The sequence below is a fragment of the Physeter macrocephalus genome, chromosome 8 (assembly GCF_002837175.3).
Source record: "Physeter macrocephalus isolate SW-GA chromosome 8, ASM283717v5, whole genome shotgun sequence".
In the NCBI taxonomy this organism is placed as follows: Eukaryota; Metazoa; Chordata; class Mammalia; order Artiodactyla; family Physeteridae; genus Physeter; species Physeter macrocephalus.
The window spans coordinates 48485330-48507032 of record NC_041221.1 but is presented as its reverse complement, the minus strand read 5'-3'; the positions used below and the strand labels follow the sequence as shown (position 1 = coordinate 48507032).

The following is a 21703-nucleotide window of genomic DNA, read 5'->3' as shown; positions in this document are numbered from 1 at the left end:
CTTCTGGAAGCCACCAAGGAATTCTGGAATCCTTTGTCAGTCCAATTCTAGGAGGTTAATTAGGTAAATTTCCCATACTTGGAATTTCTAGGAGCAGCAGACTGTTGCTATTTCCTTGCCCCACTTGCAATGGTTGCAATGGACACACTCAAGTGGAGAGCCCCAGGGGAAGGCTGCACTCTTCCCCGAGTTCCTAACTGCACACAGGCTGGCCTGTCGCTGGAGTCAGAGCCTGGGACCCCTTCCTTGTCACCCTCCTCCCCATGCACGCCCACCCCCCAAGCTCCTGGCCTGGACCAGCTGCCTGCATGTGGACCCTCAGGGCACTGGCTGCACGCCTCCCCCTGGCATGCCTCTCCCCACTCTGTTCTAGAAGAGCTTGCTTCCTTGTCTTTCTTGCCAGTAAACTGTAGGACCAGTGATTTATGATTTGCTTCAACACATCTCTGTGCAAGAAGCATTGTTTTGCAACATAACACATAGAAATTTAGTTCTCTGTTTCATAAAAATTTAGTTTACAGTCCCCAATCATTGAAATTTAAGAAAGTCCTTTTTTTTCCCCCTTAGTTGCTGACACTTTCTACTCAACATAAAGGTGACCATATATTTTTAAAATCTATTAGAGGCCGATTTCAATTTTCTCAACAAGCCGTCGGAGAAGCCAGCATTAAATCAAAAACATATTGAAATACTCAATGAGAGACCCCAAGCTCAATGCAGAATCTTCAGCTGGTTTGTACATTACGACCTGCAAGAAAAGAGAATTGCAGCACAGTCGATGGTGCTCCATCTTTATGTCAATATAATTTCTCCCATGGTGTCATTTAGCTCTGCTCACCATGATTCTGCTTAAGTAGGATTATAATACACATAAACATTGACTTTGCCAGCATTAAGCGAAGTGTTATCCAAGGTGAAAAAATAAATCTATGGATTCACCATCAGTAGATTCATCTCATTTTCTTGTCATCATCAAAAGCAAAGTTAAGTATTTTTCAGGTTTATGATACTATAGAAACTATTTACTAAAAATGCCATCTTTCTGTTATTTTTCATTGCACTAAATTTTAGGTACAATGTTGGAATAAATTTGCAAAAAAATCCCAAAGCAATGCCGTATTAATAAAGTAAAAATTCTTTAATGAAACACAACTGAGGAATAAACCAAATTACCATCAGGAACAGGGCTCTGGAGGGGACTACACCCCTACGAAAAATGACTGGAGTCTTGGAGGGGAGTGGGGGTGGGGGGGGCTGACAAGGGGAGGAGGCGTGCTGAGCACCTCTGGTGACCAGCCCTGGGTGTGGGTTTTCATGCACTGCCCTCGCCAGCCCGCCAGTCAGAGTCACTGCTTTAAAATGTTCCCTCCAGGCTGAAACAGAAAGAACTCACCAGCTTACAAACACAAATAATAAGATGGAATAAAATAAATATATATAATCCTTCCTTAGGCAGCAAAATAGCCAGGACTTGAATCAACAAGATCTCCAGGCTGTAATGACACCCCCGAGAGGCAGACCATGCAGATGCCAGTCTGGGTCAGGTCAGGGTGGAGCTCTGGAGACAGCCAGCCTGGGCCTGAGCTGCAGTCACAGCTCAGTCCCTTGCTAGCACGGCCAGTTAAACTCCTCATCCTCCCTGTGCCTCCACGGCCTCATCTATCAAGTGAGGATAATGACAGGACCTACTGCACGCTGGGAGGATTTGAGGGGAAAACATTGCAAGCACTTGCAGCTGTGTCTGGCACATACTAAACACTAGATAAACGGTAACTGACCTGGTTACTGTTGCCACGTCTCTGCCCTTCATTAACTCTGCAAACCAGGCATGTCTCCCCAGTTTAGGGGCCCAAGTTGTTTCATGTGTAAAGTGGACAACAGTAAGACTTTATCATCTGGGATTGGAAGGAGGTGAAAGCAAGGCTGGGCCATCTCATCTCCTGAGGTTTATTTGAGGTCTAAGACATAGTTATTTGGGGAAAAAAGTCTCTGTTCAGTCATTACTGAGGAAACGACCCCTGAAAGCATGATAAGAAGGCTCCCAGTTTGTTGTCACGGGAACGATCGACTTAACAGTGATGATTAAGTTTCCAAATACCATTACATTTCCAAACACAGCCCGAGGCTGCTTAGTATGAGATCAGTGCTTTCCTCAGCACAAACCCTGCTGTTTGTCCCCAGTCCTGAATTAAAAGTCTGTACTAATTTACATAGCCCCAGATCCAACGGGAATCCAGCAACACCTTTAGCTTAGAAACCATTTTGGCAAATTGAAGATCAGAGAGAAAATGTTCAGTAGAAATAACTCAGATGGCAAATGTCTGAGGTAGATATCTTCCCACTCACATTTCATTAGGCATTTAATTTAGTTTTTTATTGTTGTTTTCTTTAAAAGATGGTACCAAGCCTCTGTTGTTATACTTTCCCCTGAGTTTTTGGTACAAACAAAAGTTCTCAGGGAAGCCCACCCATCTCCTGTCAGTCACTTTAGATCCTTGGAATGTCAGGAAGCCGAACTTACCAGCTTCAGCTGTGTTGAATTTTTGACTAATGAATTCACTCCATTTCCAGAAGTGCTTGGTATAAGCACAGCGAACTCGGGCCACATATTCTGTGTCAGGCTCCAGTTCACTTAAGAGGTACTCACCATTCACCTTGATGGAAACATTGTGTTGCTTAATTTAAAAAAAAAAAAAAAAAAAAAAAAAAGGTGGGTGGGGAGGAGAAGACAGAAGTATTGGTGAATATACTTCATTGCAAAGCCAAATCACACACAGAGTAAGACTTGATTTGGAGTAAGACTAGTTCTTCTTTGAGAAAAAAAAATCTCTAAACTCTAAAAGTTTATGATTAATTTCCTGGACCTTTTAAACAGATGACCCATATCATTCGAACACACATAGAAATAAGAGTTTAAAGAGATTTCACTCACCAGTCTCTCTGTTTAGATACAAAGAAATTTTTGAAAATAGAAAGTTAAACACTTACTTGTATCACTTTTTCTTCAGTGAGGAGTTCAAGCTGACACAAAAGTGTGGAATTATTTCCAATGGAGTGTACCTTCCAGGTCATGGTGGCATTTGTGGCACCAACATTTTTAGGGAATAAGTTATAGGGAGTCATTGGATGAACTGCAAAAAAAAAAAAAAAAAAAAATGAAAAAAATTCAAGCACAGATCCAAAAAGACTGGTAAATAGGCAGTTCATTTTTACATTGATTTGTTCAATAAGCATTTTTGTTTATTTCTGAGAAAATGGCAAACAAAACCAGACTTGCAGCCAAGATGGAGTAAGCCAAGTATAGCCTTTTCTCTCACGGATTATATTAGAAACTTTGAACAAATATAAAAAGAAACTGAGGACTCTTAAAGTTAAACAAAAGCAGGCAAGAATGTAGAGGAGAGTCAAAACTTGGAGAAGTGGCCCATCAAAGAGAATATAACAGAACCCAGAGTCTAACCAAAGTAACATTAACAGTGTCAAGGATACAATCCAAAATTATTAGACATACAAAACAAAACCAAAAAAGAGAAAATGTCAACAATTTTTGGGGAAAAAGACAATCAGCAGATGTCAACTTTGAGATGACCCATGCCTCAGGATGACTCCCTTGGAATGCTACAGTTAGATAAAGAGTTTAAAACAGATCCATGAGGTAAAAGTAAATGCATCCAGGGACTTCCCTGGTGGCGCAGTGGTTAGGAATCCACCTGCCAATGCAGGGGACATGGGTTCGAGCTCTGGTCCAGGAAGATCCCACATGCCGTGGAGCAGCTAACTAAGCCCGTGCCCCACAACTACTGAGCCTGCGCTCTAGAGCCCACAAGCCACAACTGCTGAAGCCCATGTGCCACAACTACTGAAGCCCACAAGCCTACAGCCCGTGCTCCGCAACAAGAGAAGCCACCGCCATGAGAAGCCCGTGCACCGCAACGAAGAGGAGCCCCCGCTCGCCGCAGCTAGAGAAAAGCCCGCGCGCAGCAATGAAAACCCAACGCAGCCAAAAATAAATAAATTTATTTTTTTAAAAAAAGGTAACTGCATCTGAAATGAATAGAAGGAAAACACTTCTCAGCAGAGAAACAGAAACTATTTTTTTTTAAAAAGAATTAAATGGAAATTTTAGAACCGAAAAATAGAATATCTGAAATAGAAAAAACCTCCACCTTACGCACTTCCACAGTTGCTGTGTGACCTGGCCACTGCCTACCACTCCAATCTCCTTTCTCTCACGGGAAAGACACAAGGACATTCTTCCCTGCCTGAAATACCCAGAGCATGTTCCCACCTCAAGGCCTTTTCAAATCCTGTTCTTTTGCTCCAAACGCTCTAGATGTTTTCTGCCTCCTTGTCCTTCAGTGCCCTCATCCCAACTGAAGCAGCACCCCAGGCATTCTCTACCCCTCACCTGAATTTTGTCTTCTTTCCAGGACTTAGCAATGCTTGAAATTATGTTATTAACTTGTTTACACATTTACTGTGTGTCTCCATGCCCCACTCTCAACCCTCTCTCCAAACACACACTAGCATGTGCACACATTAGGGGCAGTTACTCAACTCTGTTCACTGCTGGATGCCCAGTGCCTGCTACATTGGTGGCACCCTGTAATTAGGTGAATGAAGTGATCATTAAGTTGAAATCGAAATGAGGTGTAGAATTAAGAAGGCAAAGGAGAAGTACGAGAATTCCAGAAAAAATGAACAACATGTTTAAAGATGCTGCATTTCATAAAAGAGGCAGGGGTGTGGTCAAAACATAGAGAGAGATATTCAACTTCAGGGTTGTGCAGATCAAAACCATTGCAAAATACCACTTAACATCCATTCAACTGACAAAAATGCAAAGGGTGACAAAACCAACTTGGAGAGAATATATTGGTACCACCACTTTGGAAGCGAATTTGGCATTATCTTGTAAGTGGAAGAACATTCATGTTTTCTGAGTCCTCACCAATTCCATTCTTAGGTATGTAGGTATATACTCAAGGAAAACAACTACAACTCTAGGTGTGTACTGGATACGTACATCAAAATGCTCTTATTAACACTGTATCCAAGAGCATAAACCTTGAGACAATCTGAAAATCCACCAAAAGAGACGCATGAATAAAAACACTGTATATTTACGCAACGAAATACTCTACAGCAGTGAAAATGGACTACAGCGACACTCACTAATATGGGTAAATATTAGCAATTTAATATTGTATAAAAGCAATTACTAGCATTATCACATACAGCTCGATGTCTCATATACATGAAAACAAAATAAAAACAGTATTTGGGGGATTTCATAAGAAAATGAGAATACATACACATGCACACACATGATTTAAATCTGTTATCTTAGTGGAAGGAGCAGGGTGGGGGTCTGTGGGATGGGAGATGAAGTAAGTTATTGTCAGCTTTCTATTTTGAACTTGAGGTAAGCTCGTTGGTGTTTATTACATTATCAAAATAAACAAATAATGGGGACCACAGGTCATGCACGCACCCATGAAGAGAAGTGTGGCACAAACAAGTTATAAACTAAAACCGTCACTTAGGATGTGAATTAGGTGAAAATCTACGGCACATTTACTTGATCGCACAGTGTGTCAAACAAAGATATGCTTGTGACCACAGTGGGCTACACTCAAGTCTCACCTCGTTGGGTCAGGTTAAAAAGAATACTGACACTTCTTTTTCTTAAGTAGTTTTCAGCCAGGAGTGTGAAGTTATACGTTTCTTGTGAGTCTTGAGCTACTTGCCAATTACACCAGTTTCTGTGTTTACAAAGTGTCCTTTTTCCGGAAAATCTTAAAGGAAAAAAAAAACAAAACACCACACAACAATTTCAGGGTTTACATTTTTGTCAACGCAGATGTGTATCCCTGAATCCACTGAGTATCCCTGAGACACACTCAGTGGCTTTCAAACTATGTTCCACACAACAGCATCGATCCGTCACCAACAAATACCAATGACGAAAATATTGTTTCAAAAAATTTGACCTATGTGGTTAAACGTGTAATGATGAGTTGCTGACTTCTCCTCTTGAGTGGTGAAAACTTTCCTTAGTTTACTTTGGATACTGTTAAAAAGGTAGAAATTAGGTAGACCTAGATCACCACATGGAACTATTTTCATATCAAGATTCCCCATTAACGGCCTTTCTTATCATTTTTATGCTACGTTGTCCTTTAACAAAACTCAGGTAGAAAGTATTGTATACCTGAGACCACTTAAAGATTTCTTCCTGACCCTGGCAGGTGGTTTGAAAATATTCGTTCAAATTTTCTGTAACATTGTCACAAGTACCTTAAACAAGGAAGAATCCATCACTAATGTAACCAAAGCTCACTTACGATTCAAATAAAGTATAGCTTTGGGAAGGCTGTTTAGTCAAGCCAGTGTCGCTCCCGGGATCCCAAGTACAGGTCAAAGTCTTGAGGTCCTGGGTTTCACAAGAAAAGTCCTTGGGCTCTTGAAGCACTTCTGTCCGTACAAGGAAAAAACAGATGAAAGACCTAGCTGAAGCTGTTTATTGAAAGACAAGTGAAATGGAAAGCTCTCTTTGGGGTCTGAGGCCACAGAGTTGCGCTGAACAATGAAAAGATTACTTCAATGGGGGCCAACGCATCAGCAGCTCCAGAAAGGCACACTGCGGGTACCTCATCTTGGCCCCTACTCCTTCCTTCCCTGGTGCTTTGCTGGGGTATCACCGAGGATGGCGGCCGTGTACTGCATGTGGTCTGCACTCTGTCTACCTGATGAAAGTTGGAGCCCCAGTGCCTGCTAGCAGCATTCAACAGTATTGCTACATGCAGACAGAGTGAACAGAACAGTTAATGAATGGGGTCAGCATTGCTTGGTGTTTCATTGTAGATGCCCTGGCTTCCAGGGAACCTGGGCTGTGCTTGGGATGCCAGGAAGCCAGATCTGGGGACCCTGCTAAACTCAGCAGCTGGAGGCTGAGCGTTCCAAGAAATGTACGGGCAGCACCGCCAAGTCCCCGAAGCACCACAGTTCTTGGAGGCCACGCCAAGAGGCACGGGTGACCAAGCGTCCGGGAGACCAGAAACAGCATTTGGCAGGGGAAGCAGGGAGGGAGGAGTTGCAGATACCGCCCCACTGTGCAGGGGAAGGGAGGCCACTGGGTGAGCACACTGAGACCTACAGGGAAAGTGAAACGCTGCCTTCTCTCCCCTCGCCGTCACCCATGGAGGTACCTGACACCTCCGCAACCAGTTAAGAACAGCAGTGGCCTCATCTGCGGAAGTCCTACTGCGTGCGGCCACCGTACCGGGGCGGGGCCCTGGCCATATGCAGTAACCCTCACAACAGCCATTACTGGGCCCATTCACAAAGGAGGACACTGAGCTGCAGAGGCTGGGAAACTTGGCCAAGAAGGCACTCCCAGTCGTGGGAAGAAGAGTCAAACCTGGGTCTTCTGGCCACCACCTCGGCTGTCCCTCTAGGGCCATCCAACCTGCAGCCCCTCTCCTCCCTCTCCCAGCCTGCAGCCATTCCAGCATGGCTAACACAAAGCAGGACATCTTCCCCGTGGTCCAGGTCATGACCTGAACTTTCTCCCGAACGCTCTTGGTTCCTAGGAATAAAACTGTCAGTAAACTCAAGAAAACAACAGGAAATCCGACAAGTATTGCAGACTGTCTTTGCCAGAGTCTCTCCTAGAAGACTTGGGAAACAAAAGAAAATTGAGGCCAAGAGTGGAAATGTTTCCTTGTCTTCTGGGAAAGGAAATTTGATCTATTCCACAGGAAATGGGAGGGGGGCACAGAGATGTGTACACTCACTTGAGACAAAGAGAACGATGCCTCCCAAAACACCTCCCTGCTCCATCTTACAGAAGACATTTGTCCCTTTTTTCCTAATGAAAGACACGTTCTTCAACTCGAATGCAGTCACACTTCGATCAAGCTGTTCTCCATGTATCTGTACACCTTCCAAATAACAGGATATGTTATCTTGATGGATCCTAGAAACGTAACAAATGGTGACATTGGAGCCTTCTTCCACCAGCTTATCTTTAGGGAAAACAAACAATGGATCATGTCCAAGCAAATTCTGTGCTGTAAGATAAAAGAAGACAGCTCAGTTAGACTTGGACTCAAAAGTCAAACCAGCCCCCTCCTGCCTCACTCTCAACAGATAACTTTAGCTTTTTCTGCCTCCTGGAGAAAACAGGAACCTAAAATTTCTACAGCAAATCTATAAACTTTGGTGTGTGCAAAACAATCCCCTGTACCATCACTCCTACTGTTACGATAATACCACCGCTCTTGTTCTTACTACGGAGACTGCACCATGACTGTCGCTCTGTGGATGATCGTGTTATTCCTGCTTATAGGTTATTAGGACAGCAGTAGCTGCTTTGTACTAATCCCAGCCATGTGGGAGGCCCTGTGTTAAGTGCTTATGTATATTCTCTCTTGTCATCCTTACCACCTTACAGCAATGGGATGGGCAGGACTGAGCCCAAGTTCACTCACCCAGCAAGTGGCAAAGCCACATCCACACCCACCAGGTCTGCCCAGCTCCCAAGCCATGTGTCCCTCATAATCTCTAAATTGTCCTTTAGATCACTCCTCTTCCACCTTCTCAGATGCCAGTCACCCAAAGAGCTCCTTTCACTTCCATCTTCCTTCTGTGTGGCCCATCAGCACATAAGAATCCTCAAGTTTCTGCCATTTTAGGCAAACTCACCGTCCTCCATGCCTCCCTCCAGCCTCCTCTCCACCCGCTCCTCCACAGCCAGCCTCCCCCAGGACCTGCCTGTGCCCATCGCTCAGCTGTCAATCACCCCCTGCTCACCTAGGCCCCTGCAGTCTGGCTGCTGGCCCACCAGGGCTCTAAAATTGCCATCACTAAGGTCACCCAAGTGGAGTGGCCTGGGTGTGGGATTTTGTTTTAAGGTCCCCAGGTGATTCTATGTGCAGCCATGGTTGAGAATCAGTGCTTTGGGGATTAGGAATAATCAGCCTTGAAAGAAATCAAAGAAGAACATGAAAAGATGGAAAGATATATCCTGTCTTGGACTGGAAGAATCAATATTGTCAAAGTGACTATACTACCCAAGGTAATCTACAATCCCTATCAAATTACCAATGACATTTTTCATAGAAGTAGGACAAAAAATTTGTATGGAAACATGAAAGACCCCAAATAGCCAAAGCAATCTTGAGAAAGAAAAATGGAGCTGGAGGAATCAGGCTTCCTGCTTCCTGACTTTACTGCAAAGCTACAGTCATCAAAACAGTATGGTACTGGCACAAAAAACAGAAATATAGATCAATGGAAAGGGATAGAAAGCCCAGAGATAAACCCACACCTATGGTCACTTAATCTTTGACAAAGGAGGCAAGAATATACAACAGAGAAAAGACAGTCTCTTCAATAAATGGTGCTGGGAAAACTGGAGAGCTACAGGTAAGAAAATGAAATTAAAACATTCTCTAACACCATACACAAAAATAAACTCAAAATGGATTAAAGACCTAAATGTGAGACCAGATACTATAAAACTCCTAGAGGGAAACATAGGCAAGACATGCTTTGACATAAATCACAGCACTATCTTTTTTGGTTTCACTCCTAGAGTAATGAAAATAAAAACAAAAATAAACAAGTGGTACCTAATTAAACTTAAAAGCTTTTGCACAGCAAAGGAAACCATAAACAAAATGAAAAAACAGCCCTCGTGATGGGAGAAAATATTTGCAAACGAAGCAACCAACAAGGGATTAATTTCTAAAATATACAAACAGTTCGTGCAGCTCAATATCAAAAAAACAACCCAATCAAAAAATGGACAGAAGACCTAAATAGACATTTCTCCAAACAGATGGCCCAAAAGGCACATGAAAAGATGCTCAATATCACTAATCATTTTAGAAATGCAAATCAAAATGACAGTGAGGTATCACCCCACACTTGTCAGAATGGCCATCATCAAAAAGTCTACAAACAATAAATGCTGGAGAGGGTGTGGAGAAATAGGAATGTTCCTACATTGTTGGTGGGAATGTAAATTGGTGAAGCCACTATGGAGAACAGTATGGAAGGTCCTTAAAAAACTAAAAATAGAGCTACCATATGATCCTACAATCCCACTCCTGGGCATATATCCAGAGAAAGCCATAATTTGAGATACATGCACTCCAATGTTCATTGCAGCACTATTTACAATAGCCAGGACATGGAAGAAAACTAAAAGTCCATTGACAGATAAATGGATAAAGAAGATGTGATACATATATACAATGGAATAGTACTCAGCCATAAAAAAGAATGAAATAATGCCATTTGTAGCAACATGGATGGACCTAGAGATTATCATACCGAGTGAAGTAAGCCAGATAGGGAAAGACAAATAACATGTGATATCAAATATATGTGGAATCTAAAAGAAAAAAAAAAGACACAAATGAACTTATTTCCAAAACAGAAAGAGACTCACAGATACAGACAAAAAAAACTTATGGTTACCAAAGGGGAAAGGAGGGTGGGGGAAAGGGATAAATTAGGAGTTTGGAATTAACATATAAACACTACTATGTATAAAATAGATAACCAACAAGGACCTACTGTATAGCACAGGGAACTATACTCAATATTATGTAATAACCTATAAGGGAAAAAAATCTGAAAAAAAATATGTATAACTGAATCACTGTGCTGTACACCTGAAACTTAGAGGATATTGTAAATCAACTATACTTCAATAAAAAAATATTTTTAAAGGAATAATCAGCTTTTCTATCAATTCTTGAGTTAGTTTGGAGGTTATACTTTTGATAAACCTAGTCCATTGTACCAAAGTTGTTGATAATGTTGTTCTTTCTTTCTCTATTGCTACCTTTTTAATCTCTATTTTTTCTGTTAAGTGTGTCTCTCAGCAATAGGATGTGATGGTTAAGAGAATGGCCTCTAGAGCCAGATTGTCCAGGTTAGAATTCTGGCTCTACCACTTCACTTCATGGCCTGATGACCTTGCATGGGATTTTTTTAAAGCTATCTGTGCCTCAGTCTCCTCATCTGTGAAGTAGGGATAAGAATTATATGTATTTCATAGGGCTGATGTGAGGACGAAATTAATACATACAGTGCTGAAAGCAGTGACTAGAATGCAGATTTGATTCTATTATTAGTATTAAATTAATCATTGGGCCTCTCATGGGTTAACATGCTATCAGTTTGAATTAATAAATTTGCATAAACACTTAGCTAAGGAATGGTTCTCTTGACAGGAATTTCAGATAATCTGTCAACATATATAGTTGAGAACACCAAATGCCAGTGCTTTACAACTAATCTGTAGCTTATCTGAAGCATAAGAAATTGTGCAAAATTTTAATAACAAAATAATCAAAATTAAGAGATATTTTAATAATTAAACATAATTAAACATAATTATCCATGATCTCTCTCATAATTATCCATGATCTCAAATGAAGAACTGCTTCCAGTTTTCCATATTTCCCTCCCTTGTCTCTACATTAGGGGTTGACAAGCTATGGCCCATGGGCCAATTCCAGACACCATCTGTTTTTGTAAATAAAGTTTTATTGGAACACAACCACTCATTCATTTACACTCTGCCTATGACTGCTCCCATGCTACAATGGCCGAGTTGAATAGTCACGATAGAGAACGTAGGGTTGTAAAACCTAAAGTATTTCCTACCTTGCCCTTTACAGAAAAAGCTTCCCAAATTCTGCTCTAGATGAATACACATTTTGTGTTGTTCTAATAAAAACATATGTACAATTTATGTCCTGCTTTGTTCACTTAGCATTCTATAATACACACACTTCACACCTATGGAAAATGAATACTAAATTGTCTGAATTTGCATAATTACCTCAATGAATACATTCAGAGGGAAAATCCTTAGACCTCTGTCTCCTGGTGGCAAGTTTCACACCCATGCTTTTTAGACCCAATAGGAGCCAAAGAAAAATAATGTGGGTGTCTACCCAGAGTTTCTCAACAGGGACTTCCACTATTTGACTATTGGTCCCCGAGAAATTTTAGATAGCAAACCCCTTCACTCTTTTATCCCCTCACTTCTTACCATCTGCTTCCTCCCATGAACTCCAGTTGCTCCAGAACCCTGACTCGGGAATCCTGGAGTCATCCACCACGCTCCTCATTCTTATAAAGTGTGCCGCACATTCCAGAGGGAGCTCGGATTCCCAGCTCCAATGCAGGACTTGGTTCTGCTTCACAGTGGTGCTGTAGTTCTCCTAGAAATAAAGAGAAAAACTTGGAAACATATAGCCGTGAGGTCCTGGGAAATGGCTTGGCTGGACTTATCCCAAAGCACACACCTAAGAGTCCACTGTAACTCCAGGATATGGACAAGTGCAGTCTGTTCCCAGCCAGCCAGTTCCCGAGCTCTGACGGCCCAGCAAGGAACCAGCCTTGGCCTCCTGCCTTTCAAAAACTTGGCTCCCAATCCCTCTGGGCCTCCAATTCCAGGGGGCTCACGTGGACCAAGTGAGAGAGAAAACAGAAGCTACTGGAGTCTTGGGGGAAAAGATCAGAGAAAGAAGGTGTGCACACAGTGCTGGTCACAAGAGCTTTCTAAGAAGATTCTTGCACACTAGAGAATTAATTGAGGCACCCTTTTAAAAATAAGCAAGATTGGGCTTCCCTGGTGGCGCAGTGGTTGAGAGTCCGCCTGCCGATGCAGGGGACGCAGGTTCGTGCCCCGGTCCGGGAAGATCCCACATGCCGCGGAGCGGCTGGGCCCGTGAGCCATGGCCGCTGAGCCTGCGCGTCCGGAGCCTGTGCTCCGCAATGGGAGAGGCCACAGCAGTGAGAGGCCCGCGTACCGAAAAAGAAAAAATAAATAAATAAATAAGATTGATGAGAATTTTCTAATATTCATCAGATCAAGTTGGCCAAATCTCAGTAGAGCTGGCAGTCCTTCATGGTTCCCAGGAATTCCACTGTCTCCCAGAAGTCAACAGATGGCTCCCAATGATTGCTTTGGTTTTTGTCTCTTGTCTTTTCAGATACGGTGGCCACATGGACCATCCCCCCCTCCCTTGAGCTCCAACCTTCAGAATCTTTCGTCCCCAGAGATGTCAACCACATGGGAACGCCCTACACTGTGCTCTTGGGAAGCTTGTCCAAGTTGTACTGTAATTTGTTTTTCCTGCACAGCTTTTAGTCTTAATCTTTCTAAGACAGTGGTATTTTCATTCTTTAACGCAATAAACTTCAACAGCTCCTTCTACACCTGACCCTGTCATCCAAGGCCATTTACAGTATGACTTCAGCTGCCTCTCCCTTGCAGGACTCCTGTCTCCAGACACAGTGGTCCGCCCCACACTTCGGGAAGAGCTGTATGCTTTACTCCTCAGTACTTGCTCACGCAGCGTTCCTGGTTTCGCGTCCCCAACTCTCCCTCTGAATTGGGAATTAGTCCCAACCTTCAAGCCCCTGTTATACCCCATCTTCTTCATGAAGTCTTTCTTGCTCTTTCCTCTGGTTTCCTCCCATCCCCACCTCTGCCCGAGCTCCCCTGCATACTGGGGGTAGTTGGTGGCATTTCATCTGTGGTTATGCCTCTGACTCAAGTATGGCACCCAGAAAGCGGGGACTGGGCTTCATGCTTCTTCGTGGACCATTTCTCCAGGCACCCATGCTTTCAGTGGGCCCCTCCAGGACGCCTGCTTTCTGCACCCACAGCTGGGAGACAGGGACAACAAAAACCTTGCCCTTCCTGGGGAAAACTGAGTCTGCATCCATTTTTCTAAGGGCCAATGGCAAGTCCTACAGTGAAGAGGAGGGGGGCAGCACACACGTCACACGCAACCAGACTCGCAGGCCTTCGTCCACCTGTGCCTTCCCCTCCCCAGGCCGCCAACCTTAAACAGTGGCCTTGGCCAAACCAAACACAGTCCCGGAAGGAGAAGCACTTTGTCCACCTGAAAGGCATCTAGTCATGCATGTCCTTTCTCACGCTAAGCAGAACTCCCATTTGTAAAACATTTATATTATTTTGGTTTATTGTATTCCTTTATCCCTAGATTACAAAACATACTTTTTTAACTACAAGTTCTGTGGTCCTGATCCATGCAACTTTTACTATTTAATATGAGCGATCGCAGGTACCATTTCTTAATTATTAGTTAAGAACCAATACCAAAATAAATAAATAAATAAAAGGAACTCTGTCAGTCCTGGTGACCTCGCTGTAATGTCAACAAGCCGCCGGCTGGATTTTGCCTCCCCCATCTCTTGGGAATTCAGCCACTTCTCTTGTCACCACGGTCACCACCCACTCCAGGCCCCTCTCCTCTGGACCGACCCCACTGCTTGCTTCCAACTGGTCACACTTCACCTCCTCCAGTTCTCCCAACTTCTCTCCACTGTGTAGCCCGAGTGAGCTTTCTTTAAGACTTCCACTCAGAGCTCATCACTCCGCTTTTCACTGCTCCCTGGATATAAAACAGCAGCTGGACACGACCGTCGGTGTGTGTGTGGTCTAGCCCTGTCCTGCCCACCCCACATGCCCCGCGCTTTCAGGCCTGAAAGCTGCCAGCCCCGTTCACTCAGGGCCTCTGCTCACCCCAGCTGGATCTTCCTGGGACATTCCTCTTCACCCTCCACGCTAAATTAGCTTCTAATCTTCTTTCCTACTTTGGCTCCAACTGCCCTCCCCCCAAGGTGCTGGAGAAGGTCAGGCCTAAGCTCACCCCACAGCCCCTGTCAGAGACCTGCACTCCTCGCGTGCCTAGGATACTCTGAATTGTGTGATCATCTCATTTTTGCTCAGCACTCACAGCCCCATGCCTGGAATAATGCCTGGACCTGAGCCCACAGTCTAAAACTATGTGCTAAAGGATTGCGTCAGTTCATTAATATGCAGTGAGCTCTGTTTTTCCCAGACACTCTTTGTGTGGATTCTGTCTAACCACAAGTTGTGCTTTGTGGTCTTTATAGGTCTGTCGTGGAGGAGATAAAACTTTCGTTGAATGCATCAATTCAGCAACTTTTAAAAATGTGATGACTGTGTTTGGGCTGTTTTCATTCATCGAAGTGGCAAGTTTAATTTGGCCCTGGCAGACATTAGTATGTTACAAAAAACTGGCATTTACACAGAAGTCCAACTGAGGTCACTGATTCATTCCTGAGAAGTGAGCTCATCCCTCACTGACTCCCACTCCAGGCCTCCTTCCAAGCTTGAGCTGTTACTCTACTCTGCCTTCTCCTGCCATTGATGGAACCATAAAGCAAGTGGCTGGAAAGGCTGGGGCCAGAACCCTAGCCAGGGTGCGAGCACGTAGTGCAGCTTGAGTGGCCAGTGCCGGCCGGGAGGCAGCTCAGGGTCCCTGGTCCAGCTGTGACAGCCTCGGTCGAGATGCTTTTCCTTTGGCTTGTCTGGGAACACAGCAGTCTGAGGTATGAGTGAGGGTGCATTACAGGGACCTGCCCTATGAAAGGGAGATTACGGTCCAGACAGAAGCGACCTCTCTCAGCTGCTTTGTCTGACCCTTAACTGGAGGGAGACCTTATGTCTGTCCCTGACGTCAGGCCTGAGAGGTTCAGACAAGGGCTTCTCTTGGCATCGTCTGTTCTGGGACACGTGGAGACTGGTGACCTGGGAAGACTGCATGTGGCTGTCACCCCTGTGGGGGGTCCAGGGCTCCAGCCAGAAACAGAGCTGCCTTGAGAGGGGCAGTTCCCTCCTCTGGGTGTGGCAGGTCCTACACCACCCAACCCCAGCAGGAAAAGGGAGAGTTCTGTGTGGACATGGTCAGGGGGAGGCCGTCTCAGTTTTTCTTAAACTGCCCTCTCAGTGTTGCTCTGTGTGTCCTGGACTTTCTCAAATGTGTTGTAAACAATTCAAGGTCAAAGGTGTTTTTTCTTTTCCTGTTCCTGACATCTGGCATAGGCAGGTATGATTATCTTTTGTCAAATGAATAAATGACAGAAAAAAGAAGAAAAAAAAAAAAAGCAGCACTACAAACCTCTCTGTGCCTTAGTTTTCTCCTCTGTTGGGATCAGGCTGGCCTGGGTGTTATGGGGACCGTATAACCGACAAGGCAAAACTCTACCCTCAAACATCTCCAGCCTTGGTAGGTTACACAAGGAGGTTTTACCAGCGGCTTTACCTTGAAAAGAGAACTACCTGAATCAAAGGTGTAAACAGATATAAACAACTGTCTGTTCACATGTTGCTATTGTTATTTTCTCTACTATGAAAGCACAAAGAACTGTCTTTTAGAAAAATAAAGAAGGGGATCAACTTGGTCTATGGTTAATGTTACTTTTGCTAATGGTGTTAAGTGCTAGTTTTCCACGAATTCCTCCAGCTCTTCTCTCAAATTTCTTTTCCTTAGATAATTCTTAGCCTCAATATGACCTCTGCTCGATGTTGTACTGGGTCCAAATCAACAACCAGTGTATCCATCGACCATACAAAAAATATGAAAATACAAAAATTATTAGCATGAGGGGGATGGTGGGAAGATGGGCTGGCGGTGGGGAGGGCACAGCTGTACATAAGCATTGCTGTTGTTTTAAAGTCAGAACACCAGGGAACACAATGCAAGTGCTTCTTGGATATGTGTCTCCTGGCCTGCAGAACTAACAAACCCCAAATAAACTAATTTTGGCCTCAAAAAAAACCCAACACCGAACACCTCTCATGGTGGGAAGCTGCCCTTTGAGGGGTGGAATTCTAGACCTGGTATCAATCCTAAATCGATAGTCAGAATGATATTTAACATAGGCCACTCACTCAGATCTCAAATGCAGTGATGGATAAGGAAAGTAACCGGAGCCTTTAAAGCTAGTAGCCTTTATGCTTCGCTAGAGGAACTAACCACCTGGCTCCCTGTACTAACGCCTCTGGCGCCTGAGGGAAGAGTGGCCGTCCTCTAGCAAATGGAGGTCCTCAGTAATGACACAGCCCTGTGTTGCCCTTCCCTCCACGTAGATTCTCTGTTCCCTTCAGTGGGAAAATATTTCACCGTCCTTCAACATCCCGTGATAATAAATGATCATGATGTGGGCATAGATTATTAAGGTTCCTTGCACCATAAATGGTAATTGAAAGAAACTACCAAAGTGTGTAAAGCAACTATACTCCAATAAAGATGTTAGGAAAAAAAAAAAAAAAAAACTACCAAAGTGCCCCAATGCACTAGATGGGGAAGAATCAGGCAAAACAGACACAACCATAATTTAAACCAGACAAGTGAAAAATCGATCCCAAATAATTCAAAGGCAAAAAGTGTGTGAAATTCAGGACTTCCTTAATTTAATTTGTTGTAGAAAAAGCCACATATGAGGCAACAAAGGACACTGTAAGTTACTCTCCAACATGGCCCATGAAGAACCTCTTCGCTGATTAGGACAGAAAATGCTAGAAGTGTTTATTCCTTGCATCTCAGCATAGCATTAGTAAAGAAACTGCCTGCGAGCCACACTGGCATGAAAAATGTTGCCGAACTCTTACATCTGATTTAGGAAGATCTCTGGTGGACCGGGAAGGAAGAAGGAAGAGGAATAAGGTGGTTGAGCTTCATGGATTTTTGGAATCCAGTATTCACAAGGACAGACCCCAACAGCTTCCACAGGGAACAGAGCAGAACTGAGAAAATGATCTGATGCGTAGCATAGCCCATCCAACCTACCAAACCAAAATTGTCACGTTACTTTGTCCTGGACCCTCTTAACTAAAAACACAGAAATGCGATTATTTAGGACAACTGTTCTGAGTTGCCAAAATATTTCCATATTGGGATCTGGGGGGATGTTATAAAAGATAAAACCCAGTGTCAGAAAAGGATTTTTAAAATATTGAGCCAAAAAGAAAAATACTTACCACCCAGATGACATTGGATGTTTTAAATCTACTGATCTGTATCTGAAAAACCATTTTCAATTCCTGATGATAAGCGAGGCTGTGGACAGTCCATTGTAAATGCAAACACTGACACGTAGAATTGACAGAAACTTTCAGCGATTCAGGAGTTAATGGTAAAGGTTCAGACAAGACTGAAAGGCCAAAACAAGATATGAAATAACATTTAATAGGAGTATGATTGAATAGTCACAGATAATTAAACTGTTCAATATCATCATTGTTTAGCTGTGGAAATTATTGCTCACATATACATTCTAGAATTAGACACTTTGAAAACCTGGGGGGAATTCAGAAATCACTCAGCAGATAAAGAAATTAAGCCCTAGATGAATGAAATGACTTGCTCAATGATACACAGCAAATTAATAAATTGATAAGCAGTTTCACAAGACAAAAGGATACTCTATTGAATAAATGGTTCAGAAATTGTAATAAGGCTGAAAAAAGAAAGAGGACTTTTTGCTATAAATTTCATAGTTCTGGACATCTAAAATGAAAGTTTTCTTTTTGGAAGTCAATCTAGTTTATTAAGTAGCTATAAAGTGACAGCAAGTTCCATCTCTAGACATTATTGCTTAAATCTCAATGCACTGAACTTAAAACACCTCTGGCAAGAATTCACTGGACTCTTCGGATGAGACTAGGCACTTAGTGTGAAATAAAATAATTGTGACAAAGTTTCTAGCTCAAGGAAGGAACCTAGCTGGAGAGACACAACAGACTCGTAAGAAATAATGAGTCATTGCAAGTTCAGAATATTTAGTGGTGTGATAGAGTCTGTCAAAGAGTAGAGATTCAAACACGAAACAGATTTGCTGAGGTCAGTGAGCTAGGAAACAGCCCAGAGAGAGGATGGGGCCTGATGGAGTGAGTGAGATCACTGCTAATCTTGGAGAAGAACAAAGCACCACTTTTTACATAAGCAGAGGAAATGCCGTACAGATTCAAAAGGAATTGTGTATTGCCGAATCAACTGGTTTCACTCCCTTCTGAGGGAGTCTAAAGTAAACTGGGAATGGTGCAAAGGTACTGAAAAGATTAAGACTGTATTGATCAAATCAACTGGTAATTGATGGTCCATGGTGGAGCAGATATCATCTTTTCAGCATTCCTTTTTCTAGTTCTTTGGGGGTTTCCCCTAGTGATCTGAGACCCTCTGGCACTTAGTTTAAAAGGCAAGAGAGTATGTTCTTTTGAGAATAAAAATGGAAAGAATCTCTAACAGTGGAAAAAAATGTTCCAAAACTGCCACTCTACATGTGCTATTTTTCTCACAGAGAGGTAAAAATAACAGCGACAACAAGATTGAACACGTACTACTTACCAGGCACAGTGCTAGGTGCTTTACATACGTTGTCTCGTGTAATGCCCACTGTAAAACTCAGACAGTAATTTTTTATAGATGGGGAAACTAAAGTTCAGTAAGCTTAAATGATTTACACAAAGCTATATGGGATTTAAGTATAGATCTCTCTAATACCAAAACCTTGCTCCCCTTTATTGCACTGCCCCCCAACTGTTAAGGCAGGAGCATCTTGCCCAATCAAAGGTCACATGGAATGGAATGTCTGAGAAGTATGCTGCATGGCTCCCACCATGTCCTGCCAAACTCAGGATACAGATGATAAGGACGGGGCCCTGGACCCAGCCAGATAAGCTGAGAAGCATTCCTGGTAGATAAAATCATGAAGTTTTTCATGTGAATGGTCCAAATGGTAGACAGGTCACGATCCAAGTAAGGCATTAGTCTCAGAATTTATTTTTAAAAATCTCAGAAAACTCATTCTATGGAAGTTAGGTTAACAAGAGTGTCCATAAAATCCAAGTTATTAGCCATCAATGACTATCTTCCTAAAAAGATACCCATCCTTTGTAATATTTTGTAAATGTAGTGCTGGGGATGGCTAGGGTACCAATTAAAATCTCAGTATGGACTCCCCATGACCTTGGATTTGGCAGTGGGCCCTTAGATATGACATGAAAGCATGAGCCAAAAAAGAAAAAATAGATAAATTGAACTCCATCAAAATTAAAAACTTTTGTGCATCAAAGGACATTGTCAAGAAAGTGAAAAAAAACTAAGAATGGGAGAAAATATTTGCAAATCACTTATCTAGCATCCAGAATATATAAAGAACTCTTACAACTCAACAACTAAAAGACAAACAACTCAATTTAAAAAATGGGCAAATGACTTGAATGGGCATTTCTCCAAAGAAGATGTACAAATGATGAAAAAGCACATGAAAAGATGCTCAACATCATTAGTCATTAAGGAAATGCAAATCAAAACCAGAATGAGATACTATCTTACACTCACAGGATGGCTATAATTTTAAAAATGGAAATAAGCATTGGTGAGGATGTGGAGAAATTAGAACCTTTGTACATTGCTGGTGGGGATGTAAAATGGCTTTAGCACTGTAGAAAACATTTTGGAAGTTGCTCAAAGAGTTAAAATCGCCATATGACCCAACAATTCCATTCCTAGATATATATCCCAAAGAATTGAAAGTAGAGACTCAAATACTCGTACACAAATGTTTGTAGCAGCACTATTCACAATAGCCAAAAGGTGGCAACAACCCAAATGTCCATCAGCAGATGACTGGATGAACAAAGTGTGGTATATCCATTCGATGGAATAAGGAATGATACAGGCTACAAATTAGGCAAACCTTGAAAACATTACACTGAGTGAAAGAAGCCAGATACAAAAGGTCTCATATACACATTATGATTCAATTCATATGAAATATCCAGAATAGATAAATCCATAGAGAGATAAAGCAGACTGATGGTTACCAGGGGCTGAGGGAGGGAGGAATAGGGGATAATTGCTTAATGATTACAGTGTTTCCTTTAGGGATAATAAAAACGTTTTGGAACCATATAGAGGTGGTAATTGCAAAACATTTTAAATGTACTAAATGTCACCGATTTGTCCACTTTAACCATAAACTGATTAATTTTGTTACATGAATTTCACCTCAATAAAAATTATTTTTTAAATATACATGATCATGATAAAAATGTTCAAATAATACAGAAATTGAATACCCAGCATCCTACCAACTCCACCCTCACTCCATTGCCAAGTTCAAATCATGTATGTTTTTCTTGACATTTTTCCATACACTTAAAAAAATCATATTGAACTATGCACTCCATTTTATATATATATATATATATATATATTTTTTTTTTTGCTGTACACGGGCCTCTCACTGCTGTGGCCTCTCCCCTTGTGGAGCACAGGCTCCGGACGCGCAGGCTCAGCGGCCATGGCTCACAGGCCCAGCCGCTCCGCGGCATGTGGGATCCTCCCGGACCGGGGCACGAACCCGTGTACCCTGCGTCGGCAGGCAGACTCTCAACCACTGCGCCACCAGGGAAGCCCCATTTTATATTTTTTAAAGTACTTATATTATTTTTAAAAAGCTATAAAGAGAAGTAAAACTAAAATGTTAACAGCCATTTCTGGATGGTGAGGTTGAGTGATTTTAACTTTCTTTTTTATGCTTTTCTGTACTTTGCGAATGTTCTTTAGAAAACACATATTACTTTCAGAACCATATAATATGCTAGATTTTTTTTAACATCTTTATCGGAGTATAATTGCTTTACAATGGTGTGTTAGTTTCTGCTTTATAACAAAGTGAATCAGCTATATGTATACATATATCCCCATATCCCCTCCCTCTTGCGTCTCCCTCCCACCCTCCCTATCCCACCCCTCTAGGTGGTCACAAAGCACCAAGCTGATCTCCCTGTGCTATGCGGCTGCTTCCCACTAGCTATCTATTTTAC

General features: G+C 42.6%; 1 protein-coding gene across 6 annotated transcripts in view; it reads right to left on the bottom strand.

The window, feature by feature from the left end:
* Window positions 1-21703, bottom strand: part of OSMR (oncostatin M receptor) — a 56058-nt gene that overhangs the window by 14643 nt on the left and 19712 nt on the right. For 5 of the 6 annotated variants that reach the window (XM_028492865.1, XM_028492866.1, XM_055086528.1 and 2 more), the window contains 7 exons: window positions 17852-18024; window positions 12080-12251; window positions 7800-8075; window positions 6348-6477; window positions 5647-5798; window positions 2989-3131; window positions 2522-2675 (listed from right to left, as the gene is read on the bottom strand). In XM_028492865.1, coding sequence (XP_028348666.1) covers window positions 2522-2675; window positions 2989-3131; window positions 5647-5798; window positions 6348-6477; window positions 7800-8075; window positions 12080-12251; window positions 17852-18024 — 1200 coding nt within the window. Of the gene's footprint in view, window positions 1-2521; window positions 2676-2988; window positions 3132-5646; window positions 5799-6347; window positions 6478-7799; window positions 8076-12079; window positions 12252-17851; window positions 18025-21703 lie in introns of those variants that run through there. The other variant, XM_007108197.4, reaches the window with a different exon arrangement.